Below are 23,107 nucleotides of genomic sequence, written 5' to 3' on the forward strand. Positions count from 1 at the left end.
AGTATCTCTACGAGTTTAACACTGTATGTAATATGTATATAATATGTAAATAATTACCGACAAAAAGTTCAACGTTTTAGTTTTTTAGACATAATGTCATAATAACATATTTATGAACCATTTTGTTTGTTTTTTATACTTCAATTTACAATTTAATGCATCCAAACAGTTATCTGAGATCTTTAACAACGTATTGATTAAACCGCAAACAGAAAAATCCTCAAAAAACGCGCACATGCAAGGCTTATCTATGACAAAATCTATCATCCAATATATACACAGCATTCGCCATGTTTTTACCCGCGGTGCGCGATCGGGGGAATGGGTTCGTGTATGCGCATCTGCCTGATTACTGGTGACGTGTTACCTATGACGTCAGACACTGAGATAGTCTGTCTTTTTGCCAGCGATCCAACAGGCTGTAGATTGAGAATGTCTGTCGGGGATTTTTGACGACCAGCTGGGATCTAAAACAAAAATACATCGCTATGATTCCGTCGTGTCTTTCTTAGAGCCTGCCGTCCAGTAAAGGACACAACTTTCGGCTGGCTACAACGGTTATCAGGAGACTTTTATGTCGTGTACTTTGGCGGAAAAAGTGGAAAACGTTCAAAGCAAAAACGTTTCGTTTTATGTCGTGTATTTTGGCGGGAAAAGTTGAAAAAGTTCAAAGCAAAAAAGTTTCGTTTTATGTCGTGTATTTTGGCGGGAAAACGTTCAAAGTATAAAAACTTTTCGGCGTCTCACTTAAAGTTCCTGTATTTTACCTTAGATTATGGTGTGAACTAAGTCTTGAACAGTATTTTGCGGTTGTAAAACCCAAACAAGCTTTAATGTCGCCAACCTACCGTTTTGGGACCTTTACGCACAATGTCGCCTTCTCGAACAATCACACCGGCTGAGATTTCCATGGAGTCCGACTGGGGGAATAGAAAAAGATTGATTAAGGTCTCTTATACATGAAAGACACATGGACTAACCACTGTGTTTGGTAGAGTCAAACTGGAAGCAATCTTCTCACATGTGACTAAGGTGAAATTATAATCAGACAACTGCATATTACAGAAATAAAACCTCAGTCTCAGAGATGAAAGACACAAGTACTAACCACTGTGTTTGGTAGAGTCAAACTGGAAGCACTCTTCTCAGATGTGACTGAGGTGAAATTATAATCACACAACTGCATATTACCGGAATCAAACCTCAGTCACAGAGATGAAAGACACATGTCCTAATCAATCTTCGAAGCAATCTTCTCACATGTGACTGAGGTGAAATTATAATCAGACAACTGCATATTACAGAAATCAAAATTCCAGGTCATATTCAATGCGTAATATCACGTGTGTACCAGGCTCTTACCAATGGCGGGGGTAATGGCTTAACAACCTCGCTGTCCTCAGTGATCTCCAGCGACATATTAGATTTCATCGAAGGACTTTTAAACGTCTGTATAACCTCTCTTTTTCTCCTCACATCTGCTAAACGCCCTTGTCTGCTCAAAGTTGCGTCTTTCTTCGTTCCTTTTCGACCTGGCTGTGTCGAAAGGGGGTGAATTGGGTCCGTCTGTGGATCCAGAATTCCGAAACGAGGCCGTATTCTAGAATAGAGAAAAAATCATTCCTGAAATCATTACTCTTAAATAACTCAGTCTATCAACATCGATGTCAAATCGACGTATCCACAGACGTACCTGTGTGTTGGTAGTTTATCCACACTAAACCTCATCATAGCCACAATGTTCCCCTGTTCATCATACGTCACTTCTTGTTCACCAGGAGGGGCTCTACTTGTTCGAATCTTAAAATCGGCAAAAAGGTTTTTTGAGAAAACGTTTTGAGAATGATAAACGTTTGATCTTATTTACCTGTTGAACTGGTTTCATTGAGCCGGTGTTCTCGACGGGGTCTGCCTGACTTGCGCGCTGTTCAACAACTTGTGTTTTCGACTTTTTTCTTTCTGATTGCGTTGTCTTTTTGGTAGTTTTTACAACGTGCTTCCGTCGACCAGGTGATACCACCTAAACCAAATGGGCAAGAATGAATGAAATATTTCATCCAGTGTCACTACAGGAGGAAACCTAAACTAAACAAACTTTATTTATACTGGATAGCTCTATCAGTTCTAAACTGTTCTTCCTAGAGGTCCAGTAAGGATCATCTCTTATTGATTCAGTGTTACTACAAGAGGAAACCTAAACTAAACTAACTTTATTTATCCTAGATAGCTCTATCAGTTTTAAACTGTTCTTCCTAGAGGTCCAGTAAGGATCATCACTTATTGATTCAGTGTTACTACAAGAGGAAACCTAAGCTAAACTAACTTTATTTATACTGGATAGCTCTATCAGTTCTAAACTGTTCTTCCTAGAGGTCCAGTAAGGATCATCTCTTATTGATCCAGTGTTACTACAGGAGGAAACCTAAACTAAACTAACTTTATTTATACTGGATAGGTCTATCAGTTCTAAACTGTTCTTCCTAGAGGTCAAGAAAGAATCATCTCTTATTGATCCAGTTCTACTACAGAAGGAAACCTAAACTAAACTAAGTATATCTATAATGGATTGTTCAGCTACTGTACAAAATAACATACCCTAGAAGTAGGTGGAGGCGAGGGAACAACTTCCAAGGGAGGGGGGATTTCTGTTTCACAACTCTCTTGTGTTGTTTCATTTCGTTCCGCCTCAGGTTCAACTTCATTTCGATCTTCATAACTTTCTACACCCTCGCTTCTAAATCAAGGACATTAAGATGACTGAATATCGTTCAATATTTGCATGGAGCTTGCTTCGAAAAGTATCAAATGTTTGATACACACGGCCACACGCACAGTTAGTATTAGCCAGGCATTCTAGATTAAGGTTTGGATGATCGCAAGGTTTGGATTATCTCAAGGTTAGGATTATCCGAAAATTTGGATTATCCCAGAGCCTTCGTTTCCTCGCCTTGAGTTTTTTTTTGCAACAAACCTTGGTGAGTTCTCCAGAGAGTTAGACTCGGAGCAGCTCCGGGTGAGAGTCCTGGATTCACATCTTGCTGACAATGGTCTGGACTGACAACGCTGGACTGGAACCGAGCCTTGTGACCAGGAATCCGTGACGCACGGTATTGGCTCTAAATAGATGAAAAGAATAAATTTGGGCAGTCTTTACATCGGAGACAGAGCTAGACTCTCGTATTCGTATGAGCCGCATCGATGTGCAGAACGAACATGAGTTCCACTTTGATATTTGAGTACTTCGAATCGAGTTTGAATTGTCTCCAGCAGAGACTGTTATCGAGATTCAAATCTCGAAAGGCCTTCTCAAAACTTCGTACAGTTTCAATCTTTTTCAGCATAAGCTCTAGTTCATATTCATTCAAGACCTTAGCGAACCTGAATTATGCCAGATATATTTAAAAAGCACATCGTATGTTTAAAAGCGTAGAAATTCAAAAGACAAAACATACGGTAGCATTTGTTCAAAACAATATTGCTAGTGGTGAAATAGTAAAAATACTGTAGAGAACTTTAATTTTCATATATCTCACCTTCATCTTCAAGCCACGTTACATCGTTAGCAGGAGACACTTCCCCCAGATCATGTTCGAGGAATCTCGACTGAAACACAAAAAGAAAACCAAACATTACGGCCGGTTCTTGCGACGATTTCGGGTGCTATGATATCTTCTTTCGAGTAATGTGAACGAGGGAATTAGCGTTAACGAGTCACCTGTTCATATGGGAATAATTCGTGACTTACACACTCTTGAAAACTACATGAACAATACCACATCGACAAAATTTATGAGCAAAACTACGTCAACAAAACTACATCAACAAAACTTCATCAACAAAACTACATCAACAAAACTACATCAACAAAACTACATCAACAAAACTACATCAACAAAACTACATCAACAAAACTACATCAACAAAACTACATCAACAAAACTACATCAACAAAACTACATCAACAAAACTACATCAACAAAACTACATCATTGCGTCTCCTTAAGAGAATACATCAGTGTCCCCCTTTTCACTCCGGTAAACCGGTGCACGTCTTTAAAAAAACGGACTCATGCTGTAGTATTTTTTAGAGCAGTCTATCTTTCGTCAGACGATAACTCCAAATAGCCTGCGAATAACAGAAATCTATTTATACGCTTATTTAACAATGGGGGAAACATAGGGCTGCTTTCCAGTTACGCGTTTTCCAAACGCACGAAGACGCACGTAAAAGTCAAAATCCTTATAGATATCATCTTTGAAAACACTAAATAAATCGAAAGAACTTAGTTTTCCGCATATTTTAGTACGCACTTGTCGACTTGCAGATGTTAAATGATAAAAATTTAGGAGCATCTAAACGTGCGTATAAAAACGCGTAAGTGGAAAGCAGCCCACAGATTCTGGGATATTCGCAGGCTAGGCTTCAAATGAATGTCTGAAAAAATTGATATTTTTCGATATCATAAAACGTTCTAGCAGGCCCGAGTTACGTCATAAATAATGGGGTTTAAATTGTTTTTTCTTTAATAAGAACGTCCTTTTTTCGCAGCAGCTGTGACAAGCCGGTTGAAAACTAATATTTTTATAATTGAAGTGGTCACGCGTCACAGGAGACTTCACAGCTACAGTCAGACTGCAATTACATATAAACTGCTGCGGTTTGCGTCTGCGAGTTCATTTCAACGGCAAAAAAGGCAAAAATATGATCGCTGTTTTCATCAATATCGTTTTTCTGTGCATCTTGAACGTCTCGTTGGGATTTGTCGGAACGATAAGCAACTTTGTGGTTGTATCCAGCATTTGGAAGTCGGCTCAGATGCGGAGAAAGACGTGTTACTTCATGATTCTCGTGTTATCGTGCTTTGATTTGAGCGTTATTTTGATAAGCCATCCTCTGGTTATAGCGCTAGCGATTGCAGTGGCGTTTGGCGACGTTGATAAAGAAACGATCGACTTCTGTTTGGGCTGGAGTCACCTTTTGCTGGCGTTCTCATCGCTCGCTCTGTTGACCATGAGCATAGATCGATATCTGGCCGTAGCTCATCCGATTTTTCACAGAAACAAAGTTACTCGCGTTAAACTGATGCTCTTGCTCGCATCTTTCCAGCTATTCGCGTTTGTGTTGCGAATTCTTTCTATGAATGGCGTCGAAGTGAAACTTTGTTTTATCATTCTCCTGGCCGTTTTTTCGCCGTTGATGTTGTTCACGAACCTCAAATTGTTCATAGTGCACGAAAGATGCAACGGAGCATCCCGCAAACGGGGAAAAGCGACGAGCCGATTTGAAGAAGATCTCCTCGTGCCTTTTAGCCGTGGTTTGTTTTTTATTTTTGTCGGTCATACCCGGGGCGATTTTCACGAGTATGATGCCATTGTGGGACGTAGGATTGACGGAAAAACAAGCTATCATGCTGTGGCTCTGGTTTAGGACGGTAATTTGCATGAACTCGACTTTAAATTGCTTCGTATTTTATTGGAACAACGGTATTCTGCGCGACCGGGGAAAAAGGGTGCTTCGGCGGTATCTTAGGCTTGAATTATGATTCGTGAACAGTCATGATAGATCAGAAACAATGGTATATACATCTGGGGCCGGTTGTTCAAAAGGCGTTTAGCTTAAAAGGTGGATAAGTCAAAATTAAATAACACTCTTACAACTCTCTTGAATGAGTCAACTTGAATATTATGCACTGAATATGTAGTTGTAAACAGTAGCTTTGTATTAAGGTCAAAACCCCTTTTGTTCGCTTGTTGAATAAAACGGCAAACTCGCTTTCTATTTTGAACTTATCCACCGGAAGCTAAACGGGCTTGATACAACCGGCCCCAGGAGGACATAAACTCTAGTTCATAATCATTTGGAAATATAGCGAACTAAAATAGCAATAAATATTAAAAACATTGTATATATTGTACGAAAAAAAGTGATTCAAAATGATTACATTAGACTTTACTCCAGTTTGCATTTCATGAAAGTTGGCTACCACGTTATCGTTCCAGTTTATATATAGAGTTCACATGCAGTTTTTACAGGGGGGGGTCAATATGGGATATAATTTCTAGCCATACAATTATAATTAAGAGCCTAGAATCTATATTATATCCTACAGAACAGTGTGACCATATATATGTATATATGCAATTTTTTAACTAAAGTTGCTCAAATCTAGTTTGACTGCCCCCCCTGGTCTGGATGTGCAATTGTTAAAATCTGGTGGTGCTGGATGTGATGCTAATTGAAATTCAGGGGCCAATTCAGAATTTTTGCTCATTGATGTTGGCCCAACCTTAACAAGATGTTCTAGCACTGCACTGCCATCGGGCTAGAGCACTGCACTGGCATCGCGCATAAGTGTAGGTTCGATTCCTGCCGAAGAACCAATAGTTGACTAATTTTTCTTAACTGTTCCTGGCTTGAATTGAGTTGTGCATGAATGATTCCACTCGAAATTAAAACCCTTTAAAAAACCCCTTTAGAATTTACCTACATCGAGCTAAGTGCTACAAAATCGTAATTGATTTACCAATCTCACAACTAGGTCGAATATGCAATATTCTGGTATACTCAACCTCACCGAGGTTGAATATTTTTTTTGCCATATTCCGGTATACTCAGCCTTTCCAAGTTTGAATATGCCATATTCTGGTATCAACCTCACAAAGGTTGAACATACCATATTCTAGTTTATTAGACCATACCAAGGTCGAATATTTCATATTCCAATATATTAACCATATACCAAGGTGAAATATACAACATTCCGGTATATTCGACCTTCACTACTTTTTGATGAAATTCTTTTATGAAATTTGTTTGCGAAATTTTGACTGATGCATTATGATTGGACACAGTACCTCTATGATTTGTAAGAGAAGGTCTTTAGCAGCATGAACTGAATATGGCTGGAGTTGACTTTGGATATATTTATCATGGATGACTTGCACCGTACAGTCAAGTATTTCATCAAGGAGATCCAGGATAAAATCCTGACTGCTTTCCTCCTCGACCATAGAATTCCTGTGGGCAAATAACATCAACATTGATTAATCATTTTCTATTATTTAAACAAACAGCTTCAAAGCTGTTCATACTTCATAATAATAATCGCTAGCAGTTATATGAAAGTTTGATTGATAGAAAATCTAATATACAGTCCTTACCATTGGTTTTCGTTGAATTTTCCTGGAATAATATCGTTCGTTGTGGTCACTGGAGGTGGTTGAGACGGAGGTTTCTTCTCATTTCTAAACTTGCTCATGACAAAACAATTTCAATTTTTTTACGTAAAATATCGCTTCTTTTTTGCCAAAACGCCACAACGTTATCCTAGTATTCTCTGCGACCGCATCCAAACGCCCTTCAGTTGAAATACGTAGAAAAAACACTAAAATAACAACTTTTCTCTTCAAATATATTATTATTCCTACACTTTTCCAAAATCCAACATGGCGCTGTTGCCATGGTTATGGTAACATAGCGACATATATCCCGGTGATGCAAAGCACGCTTGTTTCAAAAACAGTTTCCAAAAAGAAGCGCATTTCGGGGGCTAAATTTCATTATTTTTCACTTTTCGCGTGTAAAATTTCCTAATTATTTAGCTTGATTTTTATCCTTTAAAATGCCTCAGTGTTTAATAATACCAGTGAATAATATACATATTATAATTATTTAATATTGTAATACCAATTGTACGATTCTATTATAGCAGTACACTATATACATATTAATTAATTCATTCATTAGATACCGTCTTAACAGATGTTTATAGATACTTGTAAATCAAGTTGATATTTTGGGCTTTGGACTTGTCAACGTATTATGTTTTTACTTTTATCACGTCAAAAATACAAAATGTTTTGAAAGAGTATATTGTCGCTATTTCCTCAGCTACTTCCGCCAGATGAATAGACTAAAATATTGTTCTTGTAAATACTAAAAATATTGCCTCTATTCATTAAAATATTACCCGCGAGTTGTAGATCAGAAATTTCATGCTTTGTCCAGCTAACACGTTGATTGGTTGGATCACTATAAGCGAATATTTACTGCCACCCTATTGGTCAATCTCGTATTACAAAAGACTATAATGACGAATACAATATCGTTTGATTTTGCATTATTTCATAATAATAATCGTAGTTATTATGGCTCGTTTATATCCAAGTGTCGCCTTTAATATTGCTTTTAAATGTGAGAGATAAGTTGATATGAGAGAAAAACCCGTGCCTGTACGAGTTGGCAAGGGTTTGCTTTCAGAAACGTCCATGGAGACCGTCAAGGAAGAAGCGAATAACTTTGAAAAAGAAACTAGGAAAAACACAGACGAAGATACCGTTTTGAAAGAGCTACCATCAATGGTCTCGGTTGTACCCATGGACAGCCCAAACGAATCTCCCTCAAAATATGACACCCGTCTGTACCAAACGGCCATGGGGTGTCGACCAAGTTTGGATATTCCAGGCGAATTCGAGTTTTTAAACAGCGGCTCTGTTTCCGAGAGTCAGAAACAGGCGGTGAAGTTTGGCGTACGTGTTTTCAGAGGTAAGAATATAAATTAAACTTATTTGTATGATTATGTAAGAATGCATACCTTAAACTATTGGCCTTCGTGCCAAATAAATCTCCAAGAACATTGTGCATCTGTTGATGTGACACAATCCTGAAGAGTGAAGATCTAGGAGACTTTCTAAGTTCCAACAATATTTTATTGTTTTTGTTGACTCTGACGAGAATTTTTCCAGTTTCTCCCTTCATTCCCTACGTAAATTGTATTCACGGGTAATATATGATATATAACCCGCGGTTCATCAAAGAAAACAGGCAACTCAATCGTGAACTAATAAGCGTTATTAAGTCGTTTTAACGTGTCAATTCTTAAATCCAAATTTTCAACCTTTTTACAAAGTAAACACAAGGTAAATTCGCTATCAAACACAGGAAACAAGCTGGCACAAGGCAAATCAATGGCCTTTTTTTAATTTGGGAGACATGAGAAACTAGTTCAAGATCAGAGTGGTTTTTCTTTGAAAAGCCGCTAGTGTGATATCACACACATTACCGTAATGCAAGTTTGTTTGAAATTCAGATGGAAAACTTGATAATTTAGTCCAAGTCGACAAAATGTATAAATGATTTCAAGAAAATGCCCTCCACGGAACATCTTAAAAACCTGATACATTGTCTAGAGCCACATTTTTTAACGTGCAAATTTCTGCCATATTTCCTTGCAACATATTTGAAATCATGATATACAAGTGATAAGTGCAGATATAGACGAACTTTGCAATATATTATATAAAGCTTCAAGGACCGGCGTATACACTTAAAGCCGGCTGGGTATTAAATCAAACTTATCCTATGATTAAAAACGTTTTCAAGAATTGTTTTCCGGTTTGGACGGAAAATTCTCGCGTTATTCTTGTCAATTGACACCTATCATAAAATTGTAACTTGTAAGGGGATGTTTGTAATCTACTTCGCCGGGATTTATTAAAAACCGCTGTTAATCCACGACCAAAACGGTTTTCTTTGACCTGCGCCGCGACTTCAATATGTCCCACAGACACATACAATCCATTCATACATATTAGGCGAAAAATTGTGGAAAAAACTCAAGGTCCTTAGAAAAAAATTGTAGGTAAACAATGAAATATTGTTAGGAACGTTACTTGTAGTATTTTAAAAAACGTTTTTCCGACAAAGGATTTTTTCATCCCATACACGGAATTTCAGATGTAGCAAAAGTAAATTCCTGCTGTAATTACTGTCTGTGTTTTGTTACTACACCGCGACTTAAAATGCGAGTTTTTCAGATTGGCTGCACAAGCAAGGTGTGCAATTTCAGTCTCTGGAGGACATGTCAAGGACGGAAATAGCAAGCGCTCTTGAGCAGTTCTACAGGACGGCTAGACGACCAAACGGTACCCAATATAAGAAAAATACGCTAAAATCCATCAAACATTCCTTGGATCACTATCTTCGCTCCTCGCCTTTCAAGAAGGATTTCTCGATCTCAACAGACTACGATTTTCGTCAGGTATAGAAATTCACCCGAATATTTATATTATATACTGTGCACAGAATGTTTCTCGGCTAAAACTGCCGGTCGGGTAAAATACCTTTGCCATCGATATGTGTGTCGTCTTATACCCTTCGTATATCGCCTCAAGGCTCAAGGCTCGTTCCCATTTGCAATTTCCTTACGATTTTAGGGGTGAGTTTTTTTACCATATCATGAGTATTGTATCCACTGGTTCACATCTGGAAAAAAAAGAAAATATGACATCTTTGCTTTGAAAACTCAATTTTCACAATCTCCAAAGCACCCTATCCGTTTTCAAACACAAAGTAAACATTGATATTGTTTGTTTTTGGTTCATGAAGTATTAATCAGAATCATTGTGATCGCAGGTCAACAAAACGCTGGACAACCTGCCCGAAGACGCAGATCAAAACCGCTTCCCACAGTTCACCAAGGAGACCATCCTGAAGCTGTACAAGGGAGGGCAGCTGGGACTCACAACGACGGACAACCCGAGCGTGATAATCCAGACAGTGTGGTTCTACATCGTGGCCTACTTCTTCACAAGCATCGACAAACGTATGCTTCGAGAACTCAAGGAATCGAACCTCATTTTAGAGAAAGACGAAGATGGACGTGAATACTTCTGGCTGGATTACAAACCTCCCGAAAGGATTCGCGGTGAGGTCCACAAATCTCGGATATACGCAAGACCAGGTTCCCTATGTTGTCCCATAGCTATCATCAAGAAGTACATGGAGCATCGCAATCCTCGTAACGATGTTCTGTTTCAACATCCTAAGAAGATCAACCATCTTGTTTGGTATTCCCCCCTGCCTTTGGGCAAGAACAAGCATACGGATCTCATGAAATCGATGTGTCTGAATGCTGGCGTCGATCCGCCTCTGACCGGGCGCTGCATTCGAAGATACGTTCAGGAGTTGTTGCAAGATTGCGATGAAGCTGTGAATGATATGTTTCAACACGTGGATTCGCCTCCTACTGGTGTTGCAATGCACGGCACCCTCGTGCCAAAGATGCCCCCCATGGGTGGCGGGGAGTCCGCGTTGGGACCCCCGTTTGTCCTAAGCGTTCCCCGGTTACCATTGCATACGTCGGGTACCGCCGTTCAGGGGAACCACGTAAACATACACCCGCACGCCACCATCAGTATGTCCAGTAGCTACATCACCAATCACGTGGCCACCATGGTTGCTAACCAACACGTTGGTAACACGAGCAACCGCGGTGCAACTCGAGATAACCATGTTACCACCACGCCCCAACATGACGGACATTCAACGATTCACGGTAACCACATCACAACCGACCCTTCGAACGTATCATCAATCAGTACATTTGCGAGCTTTCCAAATGGGATATTGCTACCATATCCGAACGCGTTCTCAAACCTCAACGACTTCGCCAAACCAAGAAGATCGTTGGAAGAGGATGAGACAAGTACTTCGGTGTATGGTAAGAAAGAATCATCCCGCGAAATGGGTTGTTATCGAAATGGTAGCCAAGCGTTGATCACGGCGCATCGTGGTACATCACCTTTATATAACGAGTCGAGTAACCATCAAGACAATGTTGGTTATGTTGTCAACGGCAATGGTACCACCACCGGCAGCCCGTCGCCTGTGACCGCTGGTGAAGATACCATACCCGAGGAGACGCTCTTGATGGAACGATGCACAACAATGGAAATTTCGACGCAAACAGACCCGGGCAACAGGCAATGGTTAGAGTCCACCTACCATAAAGCCGACTTGAAAACCAGAAATAGAATGAGATTACAAGCAAGGAAATCACTGCTGTGTTTCCTGGAAGAACTCAACGAGATATCTGACGGTCATGGAACGGAATTATTCTACGAAATTGTCCAAGAAGACACGGACATGTGGAAATCCATTACCAAACCACATAACTCAACAAAGAAATTTTTGTGATTATACTTGTACTGTAGATTCAAAAATGATCAAAACTTGACTATGTTTAATTAAATTAATGTTTAAATTTTTTCAAATGCACTCTGAAGTGAAATTGACATAATTGGCAATTGGATTGGACATGTGTAGTTCGGGTGTATATAATGTAAGTATATTTTGTATATTTAAAATTTTTGTAAAATTCCGAAGTATTTATAATGTTAAGGTTTGAATTAGTTTGAATGAAAATTAATATTTGAATTACTATCTGCTGAAGTGCTGAATTTTATTCAAGTATATTAAAGATGGTATTTTTATAAAGTTTGGGATTGAATTAAGATTAATCACGTCTTGGGATTTGATAAGTTTGATCACGACCTAAGACTTAGTTTAATCAAGTCCTTGGATTAGATGAAGTTGGATGAGGTACTACAGGACTAGATCAAGACTTTTGATCAAACATTACGATTAGAAAAGTTTGATCAAACATTAGGATTGGATAAGTTTGATCCACGTCCTAGGATTCAAGTTTAATCAATCCTTGGATTAGATGAAGTTTGATCAGGTCCTACACGTCACGTTTGATCAAAAATTAATATTAGATAGGCTTGATCAAACATTAGGACTGGATAAGTTAAGTTTGATCTACGTCCTAGGATTCAAGTTCAATCAATCCTTGGATTAGATCACGTTTGATCAAACATTAGGATTGGATAAGTTTGATCCACGTCCTAGGATTCAAGTTTAATCAAGGTCATGGACGAATGAAGGTAAATCTATCATTTGTCAAAACTCATAAAAAGGAGTTTATTTCATTCGCGTGTACATAATAGCAATATTTCATCATGCGCCATATTTTCAAACCATCAAAGTCTGGTATTACATATGTATATCACAAATCAAGCCATTACAATCTTACAATAAATAATCTGTATAAGTCAGAGAATGAATTCACAATTTTTAAGATTGTATATTTTCAGAAGCGAATCAGTTTTCAATTTGGCCACTAAAAGCTGTTTGCTGCACTTTTCTGCACTGCCAATCATCTTCACGGAGATGCATCTGGTCTACGTCGATGTTATCCGTTTCCTGAAAATCAGCACGTCACCCAACCACGGACAGCTAAGACGCACCTTTGAAGGCCAATCATATTATAGCAATTTTATATAACCAGTTTCAAAAATTGACACAAACTCCACGAAAGTAAACTTGAGGCTTGTTTACACGTGTAATTATTGCTCCGATTATCGCCTTTTGATAAATGTGATCGAGTGTGCAAGCTACGGCTTCTCAAATAAAGTACATCAGAGCATCCACAACTCCCCCTCTTTCACATCAGTCAAAAGAAGAAACTCGCAGTAATAATCGCAACTGCAAACCGGCCTTTTCATGACTTGATGCATTAAGAATTATCCGTAAACTTTATTTAACATTATATCCAGCTAAGATTAACCTTTTTAGACTTAAGGTGGCTATATCTATAGGTACTACTAGCTATAAAACATTAGGAAACAATGTGCTTTAACGTCCAGGAATTTTAAAATGCTTTTAGGCCGGACTATTTTTTTGGCCTTAGCGTTCTGTTAGTGGAATATGAGTCTGTGTAACTATAAAGTTAGCCAACTTAATTGCATCTGAAAAGGTCTTGTCTTAGAGGGGAGGCGAGAGTGTGTTGAGATTTAGAACGGGGTGATATGATCACGTCTTTTTCGGACTGGGAGGAGTAGATTCTTTTCTAGGCGGCATCCGTTCATTCACAAGATCGAGATGTCTTGCTTCTTTAAACGTTTTGATCTTGTGATGGTTCCACTCGCCACTCAAAGCTAGAATGAAGAGAGACGTATTTAGCACTCTTCTCACATGTGACTGAGGTGAAATTATAGTCACACGACTGCATATTACAGAAATCAAACCTCAGTCACAGAAATGAAAGACACACGTATTAACCACTGCGTTTGGTAGAGTCAAACTACAAGCACTCTTCTTACATGTGACTGAGGTAAATTATAATCACACAACTGCACATTACAGAAATCAAACCTCAGTCACAGAAATGAAAGACACACGTATTAACCACTGCGTTTGGTAGAGTCAAACTAGAAGCACTCTTCTCGCATGTGACTGAGGTGAAATTACAATCAGACAACTGCATAATACAGAAATCAAACCTCAGTCACAGAGATGAAAGACACATGTACTAACCACTGTGTTTGGTAGAGTCAAACTAGAGGCACTCTTCTCACATGTGACTGAGGTGAAGTTATAATCAGACAACTGCATATTACAGGAATCAAACCTCAGTCACAGAGATGAAAGACACATGGACTAACCACTGTGTTTGGTAGAGTCAAACTAGAAGCACTCTTCTTATATGTGACTGAGGTGAAATTATAATCACGCATATTACAGAAATCAAACCTTAGTCATACACAATACCTGCTTGCAAAGAATCTCGGCCACCAGAGAGCATCCCAGCAGGGAGATACCCAGATGGTGTTAGTCCCTTCAACTTTAAGATACTATCACTTTCCTCCCTAAAAAAAGACATAGTATTACTTTGTATCTTATGCTTCACAGATTTCAGCTTTACAATTCTTGTCTAACCTTAATACACTGAAGAGCCGTCCCATCTTGCCAATAGCTCGTATCTTGTTACGAATAACCTCCTTTCTCTTGGCTGCTTCTCTTGTTTTCTCCTCATCTTCTGTGGCATCGTCCAGCTCTTCATCCGTGCAGATGTTGAGAATGTTCACTAACATCTCTGTCACTAAATCATGAGAACATCCCTGGTGAATACAACTTACCCTAAGAGTCCTATGCCGTCCCCTACATACCCAGTAAAGATTATGCATTACCTATAGTGTTACTACAGGAGGAAACCAAAACTAAACTAACTTTATTTATACTGGATAACTCTATCAATTCTAAACTGTTCTTCCTAGAGGTCCAGTAAGGATCATCTCTTATTGATCCAGTGTCACTACAGGAGGAAACCAAACTAAACAAACTTTATACTGGATAGCTCTATCAATTCTAAACTGTTCTTCCTAGAGGTCCAGTAAGGATCATCTCTTATTGATCCAGTGTCACTACAGGAGGAAACCAAAACTAAACAAACTTTATTTATACTGGATAGCTCTATCAGTTCTAAACTGTTCTTCCTAGAGGTCCAGTAAGGATCATCTCTTATTGATCCAGTGTTACTACAGGAGGAAACCTAAACTAAACTAACTTTATTTATACTGGATAACTCTATCAGTTCTAAACTGTTCTTCCTAGAGGTCCAGTAAGGATCATTTCTTATTGATCCAGTGTCACCACAGGAGGAAATCCAAGCTAAACTAACTTTATTTATACTGGATAACTCTATCAATTCTAAACTGTTCTTCCTAGAGGTCCAGTAAGGATCATCTCTTATTGATCCAGTGTCACTACAGGAGGAAACCAAAACTAAACTAACTTTATTTATACTGGATAGCTCTATCAGTTATCTCAACATCATCCACTGCTAACCTTTTTCGCCAACAAATGGTAAGGACCACGTGAAAACGTCCATGAAGTTAGGCAACCAATATGGATGAGGCGAGCAGTTGAACTGTCGTATGTTCATGACATTATTTTCATATTTTAACACGGCAGCTGAAGAAGTTTAAAAACAAAGATTATCTCACAGGAATATTCAAACACTAGTGATCTATTATTACACCCTGATCCATCGACTTGTGTACTAAATCACGCAAGTAACTTGTGTGGATTTATTTTTAAGGCAATTCAGAGATTTTTAGGCACACTCGTATACCTTTGTTATTGTAGACGTCCAAATAGTTTGGTGCAGAGAAGATTGTAATTAGCGATGGAAATCCAGTAGTTTGACTTTTTCTATACATCCTATACCTGCGAAGGAAAGACTGATTAATTAACATCGTAATTCTTTGATGAAAAGGCATAATATATTCATACTTGTGTACATAGTAATATTTGGTGTGGTAACAGGAGGAAACCCGAACTAACTTTATCCATACAGGATGAAACTGTTCTTCCTAGGGTCCAGTAAGGATCATCTCTTATTGATCCATGCAGTGTTACTACAGAAGGAAACCTAAACTGAACTAACTTTATTTATACTGGATAGCTCTATCAGTTCTAAAGTGTTCTTCCTAGAGGTCCAGTAAGGATCATCTCTTATTGATCGGGTGTTACTACAGGAGGAAACCTAAACTAAACTAACTTTATTTATACTGGATAGCTCTACCAGTTCTAAACTGTTCTTCCTAGAGGTCCAGTAAGGATCGTCTCTTATTGACCAGTGTTACTACAGGAGGAAACCTAAACTAAACTAACTTTATTTATACTGGATAGCTCTATCAGTTCTAAAGTGTTCTTCCTAGAGGTCCAGTAAGGATCATCTCTTATTGATCGGGTGTTACTACAGGAGGAAACTAAACTAAACTAACTTTATTTATACTGGATAGCTCTACCAGTTCTAAACTGTTCTTCCTAGAGGTCCAGTAAGGATCGTCTCTTATTGACCAGTGTTACTACAGGAGGAAACCTAAACTAAACTAACTTTATTTATACTGGATAGCTCTATCAGTTCTAAACTGTTCTTCCTACAGGTCCAGTAAGGATCATCTCTTATTGATCTAGTGTTACTACAGGAGGAAACCTAAACTAAACTAACTTTATTTATACTGGATAGCTCTATCAGTTCTAAACTGTTCTTCCTACAGGTCCAGTAAGGATCATCTCTTATTGATCTAGTGTTACTACAGGAGGAAACCTAAACTAAACTAACTTTATTTATACTGGATAGCTCTATCAGTTCTAAACTGTTCTTCCTGAAGGTCCAGTAAGGACCATCTCTTATTGATCGGGTGTTACTACAGGAGGAAACCTAAACTAAACTAACTTTATCTTTCGAACTCGGGCTGTTAAAGCAAATATAAAGACCGTGTAGTTCCACTTACCCAGCGTCTTGTGCCTCGTGGGCGCGTATCACAGAAAGCAGATTGTTGTTTTGTAAAAACTCACATATTGCTTGGTAGCTAAAAACAGGACAAGACATGAATTACAAATGAAACTTTCAGCTATATTCAGAAATATTTCAGAAGTGTGTGAAGTCATAGCTCTATATATGTTACCTGTAAAAATACGAGCAGCCTCTAACACTGTTATGACTATAGTTTTCACTAGTTTTCTCGTTCCCATAATCCTCCAGGGGATCTGACCACAGCAGATCACACATTGGACCGAAGGCTGGTGGTTCTTTATAACGATCCAACTGCGAAAAAAAAAGAAAGAGATAGTTTGCATTATAACTTTTTTTACTCTTTTTATTTACGTGAGCAAAAAGGCGCCACTCTTATGTTATTGGTGGGTGGATAGATAGGTTTATTGGAATTAACTTTGGAGCCCAAGGGCTGAATTGTGTATTAACTGTGTAACTAATACAAAATTTACATGATATACTAGGTAATAAGTATACTTTAAATCTAATTATACATAAACATTTTAATGAATTATGTACAATGAAAGTTCTCTTATATTAATAGGAGAGTTTAGTCACAGAATACCTATCAGAAGTAGAACTCCTGTACTTTTTTCGTCACTTAGCAAGTGCATTAAATTAAGGCAGTCACCCCCTGCCAAAATTTAGCAATATCGCGTGCGCCATATAGCTAAATTTTGGCAGGGGGGTGACTGCCTCAAAAAAATGCACTTGCTAAGTGACGAATCACGCTTACGAAAAAATAGTATAGAGTTATTCTTCTGATAGGTATTCTGTGGTTTAGTTGTGGATTCACATAATCTGTAATGCAGAGAAGCTTGGCCAAGTTCACACTCTTGTAAAAAACGTGTATTAGGCGAGTGGTTGATGTACAAATCAAGCTATACTAACTTTATACCAGGTGATCTGGAAATGGCGGGAAAGAACTTGGACTTTTTGCCGAAGAATCCATTTCTCGGTTGAAACAACTAAATATCTCTTGAAATATACCTTATTTTGGTTTCAAATTCATGTCAAATTCTTATACAAAAACAGAATCGTAAAATTTCGAGAAGTTTCATAAAGAATAACGAAAGATATAATCGATTTAATAATGAAGAATGGATTTCTATTTCGTCAGTCCTTCTGAGCGCTGATTGGCTGAAATATGAGCACGAGATCACCTGGTAACTAGTTCATCACGCAAACTTGCTCTGACTGTGTTTACATCGGGAACTCTCGACAATACGGGCGACTTTGCGTGTAATTTATGGGTATATTATACCTCAGATTCAAATTGTCCAATAAAAAAACTGTATTTGTAGCACGTGATGAGTAGATTTTTTGTGGAAGCACATAGACTGCGAACTTAAATCCTGGTATTTTTACCCGGGGCATGTAATTTAAAGTCGAATTACCCTCTTTTGCCCGCAAGGGAGGGTGATTCCACTTTAAATCACCCTCGAATTCGTAAACTAGCCTGCCGTTACGGGTGTCAGATTGTAAATATGGCCGACGGCAACAAGACGCCGGACGACTTTTTGTCAACAGCTTTAAATTTTCGGTATAATATATCAGTTAACCTTTCACTCGGGTGATTCCACAAGAAATTACCCTGAGGGATGAAATATTCCTCGGGCAGCGCCCTCGGAATATTTCATCCCTCAGGGTAATTTCTTGTGGAATCACCCTCGTTCCAGGTTGATAACTGATAAATATCTCATGCAGAGCTAAAGATCACATACCTTGCGGATATCATTAACAGTGTGTATCTCAGGAGATAGACCACCGTGCACACACAAGAACTGCTGGTTCATCAAAGCGGCCAGCGGTAAACAGTCGAAAGACTCCGTACAAGCATCGTAAACCGCTTCACTATACTTTATTTTACCTGAAAATCGTTTGGAAATACGCACTGAGCTATATATGTTAACATTATGTACATATACATATATTGCAATATTAAAGTGGCTCTGGCTGCGCTTTGTATTTCTCGCGATATTAGTTAAAGTGGCTCTGCATTTCTTTCAGCATTAAAGTGGCTCTGGTTGCACGTTGTTTTTGTGCATTATTAAAGTGGCTCTGCTTGCACTTTGCATTTCTTTCAATATTAAAGTGGCTCTGGCTGCGCTTTGTATTTCACGCGATATTAGTTAAAGTGGCTCTGCATTTCTTTCAGCATTAAAGTGGCTCTGGTCGCACCTTGTTTTTGTGCATTATTAAGGTGGCTCTGCTTGCACTTTGTATTTCTTTCAATATTAAAGTGGCTCTGGTTGGATTCTGTATTTAGCCAGTGGATTAGTCTTTAAAGCAGCTCTGATTGTTCAGATTGCAACGTTCTGAGCGGCTAGAATCACATCACGTTTGTAATACCCTAAAGTGCCCCAAAACAATGGCTAGGTTTACATACAGGAGATAAATAAATTGGAAGCTAAGATGAACAAACAATAAAGCGGTATTAGCAGTTAATCCTACATGTAAACATTCCATTTGGTCTAAGGAAGCTTCCTCAGTGGACAATACCAGAAACTTGTACAATTATTTGCATTATACAGCAATGTAAAACTCTTTATACTTGCTTGTGTATGTTGTCAAAAAGCATTTTTCAGAACAAAGAATTTCTTTACAAATTGATTCTGATCTCTTCAGGGAGGGAGTCATAATTTGTTTTTTTTTCAAAGGCTCTTTGTCCCTACAAAGTTAAACCACCCCCTCAAATAGCTAAAAGCAGCAGATAACACACTGTTTCACATTTCAAGCTTGATTTGCATCAATATTTTGACATGGCAGTTCAAAAACTGAAGATGTTGGATTTCAAACATTGTGTTCTTATGCAGGATGCATGCATAGGACAAGCCTTTGGGGCTGAAAATAAGCTTGAACAAAAATTGACCGCTCAAATCTTAGAATACTTACAGATTTTTTTATAGACTCGGACAAAGAAGGTACATAGTAGGTATTTAAGCAAAATCGTTTTAAAAAAAGACAACTCCTTTATGTTAAAGTGATGCACCTTCATGTCAGTATCGTGTCCTTGCAAGTTAACAATTTAAGCGGAAGGCCAAGTTTGACAGCAGGTGCACAGCGTACAAGATAATTGAAAATGTTTTGCTGTATATAATACATATTTATGGCATTATATTTGCATCTTGGGGTAAACTGTTGAAGATAAAAACTATGTTTGAGATAAAAACATTGTACTTTTAAAATCACATATCCATCACAAATCGCAAACATGCTACAGAAGTCATTTGTGATTGTCTTAATGAGCTATAAAAATGAACGCCCATGCGACCTTTTTCACATCCACACACACAATGGCGAACTTCAAAAAATGACATTTGTTCTTATATTTACATTTACCTAGGCTGGCTAGGCACATATGTCAAACGTCATATAATAACATTGCAAATGATGGATGTTCAAGAGTGTTTCTAGTGTTTTCAAATAAAACTTTGATCAGAGGAACTACTAGCAGGTAACAAAATAAACAGCAAATTAATATTTTTTTGTCCATATAAGGCTACATGTAGCCAAATGGTGCACAATTTACGTTCACATGAATGCAAAAAACATTCTCAATGGCACTTGATGCACAATTTCAGTCAATCTAGGCCAATGCCGCTTTGTGCTTTGACCTTAAATAATTTAAATCATCAGTTGAAGACAGTTTTCAAGAAGGCATATATTGTACCTCCGTTTGCATTTTAATTGTATTGATTCTGATGAAGGATAATGCTTTATATAAAAGGATTTCTCTGAGCTATACTCATCAAATTTGAGTCAAGGCACTACAGGAGACCAGCAAAGCATCGCAAGGATAACTTAAACAATATTATGCAGATTAGATGACAGATGGCCCATTATGTCAAATAACAGAAGCTCTTTATAGATTGAATATAGAGCAATGCTAAATATCCATCATAGACTAATGGGTTAATTGTCCTAGCCATCAAAATAGGGTTGTGCTGTGTATGCAACACAAAATACAGCCTTTTATTTGACTCAAATATCATCAATTTTGTGATATCACAGCAATACAATGTGATGCAATATTAGAAACATACTGTAATCTATGGTAATGGCCACTGAAGATTCACAGTACATATGAGTGGCTCAAAATGCATTTAACACAAGATGAATCTGGCTGTTACTGCGAACACAAAATCAAAACTCTTCCTGTTCGAAGTACAAAAAGCCAAGTTTATCAAAGATATGATAACACAGGCATTTAGAAATATGCCCATATTAGATATGACTCACAAAAACTTCTGCTTTGCCAAATTGTTACACTTGATAATTTACACTTTTATAGCACGATTCCAAGAATTTCATGGAATACGAGACACTCGTAAAGCGAACGGAAATTTTCAACCGAGCGTTACAAGCAATAACTTCAGAACACAGCTTGTGTAGATCCGTTTGGCTCGAGTCAAGCATAAACTGTGTCCGGAATAAATAATTCATGCGAGCTCCTTTTAATTTTCCCCAACAAAGCGTATTTTGTATTTGCACGACAATTGTCGTATAGCTTAGTCAACAAGATACGAATCGCTATATAATTTCACTCATCTTTTGATGAGGGTTTATCGCGATTTTGTACTCCGCATATCATCCCCGAAACGGGAAAATAACAGGGATATATATAATACAATATAACCCCGGGCCTGTGATGTCAATGACAACTGTAGCAAAACAGATAACGAGATGAACGCCCAAAATATCTCTAAAATAATCTCTAAAAAACTTACATTCCGTTTTAAAAGTAAAATACTCCGTGAGATGTCTGCATTCGTGGTTTCCTCTTAACAAAAACAGCGTGTTTGAGTACAAAATTTTCAAAGTCCATAGATACAAAACACACTAAAAGGGAAAATGAATATGTATTTTATCGAAGATGCAGATTTTAAATCGCTGTTGACAGGCGGGCTCGTGAAATAGTTCGTCTCAAATGACTTGTACAATAACACAGACACCAATTGGCCATGTTTTTCTAACAGATATCGCGGCATAATTTGCCGTGTTGTCATGTTTGGCCTTGAATTTAGGCCTCCGTAGGTAGAAAGCCCTTCCGAACGACGTACAATAGTGAGACAGTTAGCACCAAAATCTACAAATGGCCGACAAGTTTTGATTAAAGTTGTACGCGAAAGTGCAGGTTTAGTCAAACATACCTCGATTGAAAAATAGCCCCTGTCCACATAGTCGCCAAGAAAGAGGTAACGAGTGGTCGAAGGCGAGCCACCGACTTCAAAAAGTTTCATCAAATCGTAAAATTGTCCGTGTATATCACCACAAACTAAACAAAACGAAAGCCGACATTGACAATAAATTAGCTTATTGTACCCGTCTATACCATGCCGAAGCTGTGTTAACAGGTAACAAGCAATGTAGACTACAACAGCATCTTTCGAGGACACCTTTTCGCCCAAAACTGACCTGTTATAGGCGCTTCAACCTCCAAAACGTTCCTTTCCTTACGCAGAATCGCTGTTGCATCGCGAATAATTCGCAAGGCGACATCTTCCTCGATTCGTCCTTCTTGAACGAAATGGGCCTTTAAGACAGCATGTCTCGGCTTTCCGGCTTCGTCAAACACATCGGACATCGTAAGCTTGTGTGTCGGAGGCATTGGCACATCTGCAAATACAGACATAATAAATTATCTTCTTCAAAACACAACAGGAATCCAATTTGTATAAAGCGCTTAAGAAACTAACTTTTTACGGCCCGTTCACCGCTCGATACTTCTCCATCTTGACTTGCCATATTCAAACGTTTCTTGAAATATCTAATACCGTACGCTTGATGGCAAATCAGCGGATATTTTAACCGGGATGGAATGGATTATACCAGACACCTTCGTCCCTCCCTTTCGTTGTGCAAGTCCATCATCATAGCCAAACAAAGACCGCAAAACAAAATTCTTACCTCGGCGAAGTTACTGCGCATGCGCCAACATGGAACATGAAAAATATTCCAAAGCGGAACATGAAAAATATTCCGTATAACTTTTTTTTATCAAAACCGATTCGCCGGTCTTCTTTGCTCAAAATTGTATTAGGAGTCTCCAAAAAAAATGGGGCCCTACTAGAGGGAAAAAACTTGGGTACGAGGTTGCAGGGGACATATTATTGCTCCAGATATAGGCAGTTTCAAGATTA

The 23,107-nt window shown here is 38.3% G+C and overlaps 2 protein-coding genes across 3 annotated transcripts; both read right to left on the minus strand.

Annotated features, from left to right (window-relative positions):
- Positions 1-67: 67 nt before the first annotated feature.
- On the minus strand, positions 68-7,444 carry LOC114540979 (uncharacterized protein C2orf81 homolog). 2 transcript variants are annotated; one of them, XM_028560969.1, is made up of 10 exons: positions 7,162-7,444; positions 6,856-7,018; positions 3,534-3,603; positions 2,972-3,116; positions 2,596-2,731; positions 1,868-2,020; positions 1,694-1,800; positions 1,363-1,600; positions 849-920; positions 68-467 (listed from the first exon to the last, which is right to left on the minus strand). In XM_028560969.1, exons 1-10 carry the CDS (start codon positions 7,257-7,259, stop codon positions 297-299), a joined length of 1,353 nt encoding a protein of 450 aa, XP_028416770.1. In that variant the 5' UTR covers positions 7,260-7,444; the 3' UTR covers positions 68-296. The 2 variants fall into 2 exon arrangements, with proteins under 2 accessions (XP_028416770.1, XP_028416769.1); XM_028560968.1 differs by having other exon boundaries at positions 2,596-2,734.
- A 5,303-nt stretch (positions 7,445-12,747) lies between these two features.
- LOC114540971 (serine/threonine-protein phosphatase 2B catalytic subunit 2-like) lies at positions 12,748-22,862 on the minus strand. Its single transcript, XM_028560957.1, has 12 exons — positions 22,664-22,862; positions 22,383-22,583; positions 22,118-22,242; positions 21,695-21,806; positions 18,689-18,834; positions 17,098-17,237; positions 16,924-17,001; positions 15,756-15,850; positions 15,470-15,595; positions 14,561-14,723; positions 14,393-14,490; positions 12,748-13,779 (listed from the first exon to the last, which is right to left on the minus strand). The coding sequence occupies exons 1-12, from the start codon at positions 22,710-22,712 to the stop codon at positions 13,655-13,657; spliced, it is 1,458 nt and encodes a 485-aa protein (XP_028416758.1). The 5' UTR covers positions 22,713-22,862; the 3' UTR covers positions 12,748-13,654.
- Between the last annotated feature and the right edge of the window lie 245 nt (positions 22,863-23,107).

This window comes from Dendronephthya gigantea, unplaced genomic scaffold (genome assembly GCF_004324835.1).
Source record: "Dendronephthya gigantea isolate DGI-Jeju-01 unplaced genomic scaffold, DenGig_1.0 000259F, whole genome shotgun sequence".
Classification (NCBI taxonomy): Eukaryota; Metazoa; Cnidaria; class Anthozoa; order Malacalcyonacea; family Nephtheidae; genus Dendronephthya; species Dendronephthya gigantea.

Excerpts from the sequence above, each read along its gene's own strand:
- LOC114540979 (XM_028560968.1), bottom strand. The coding sequence starts at position 7,259 with ATGAGCAAGTTTAGAAATGAGAAGAAACCTCCGTCTCAACCACCTCCA. Across the intron at positions 3,604-6,855 it reads TTCTCTTACAAATCATAGAG|TCGAGATTCCTCGAACATGA; the intron begins GTACTGTGTCCA and ends TTTGTGTTTCAG. Across the intron at positions 3,117-3,533 it reads AACGTGGCTTGAAGATGAAG|AGCCAATACCGTGCGTCACG; the intron begins GTGAGATATATG and ends TCATCTATTTAG.
- LOC114540971 (XM_028560957.1), bottom strand. The coding sequence starts at position 22,712 with ATGGCAAGTCAAGATGGAGAAGTATCGAGCGGTGAACGGGCCGTAAAA. Across the intron at positions 22,584-22,663 it reads CGGTGAACGGGCCGTAAAAA|ATGTGCCAATGCCTCCGACA; the intron begins GTTAGTTTCTTA and ends CTGTATTTGCAG. Across the intron at positions 22,243-22,382 it reads GGTTGAAGCGCCTATAACAG|TTTGTGGTGATATACACGGA; the intron begins GTCAGTTTTGGG and ends CGTTTTGTTTAG.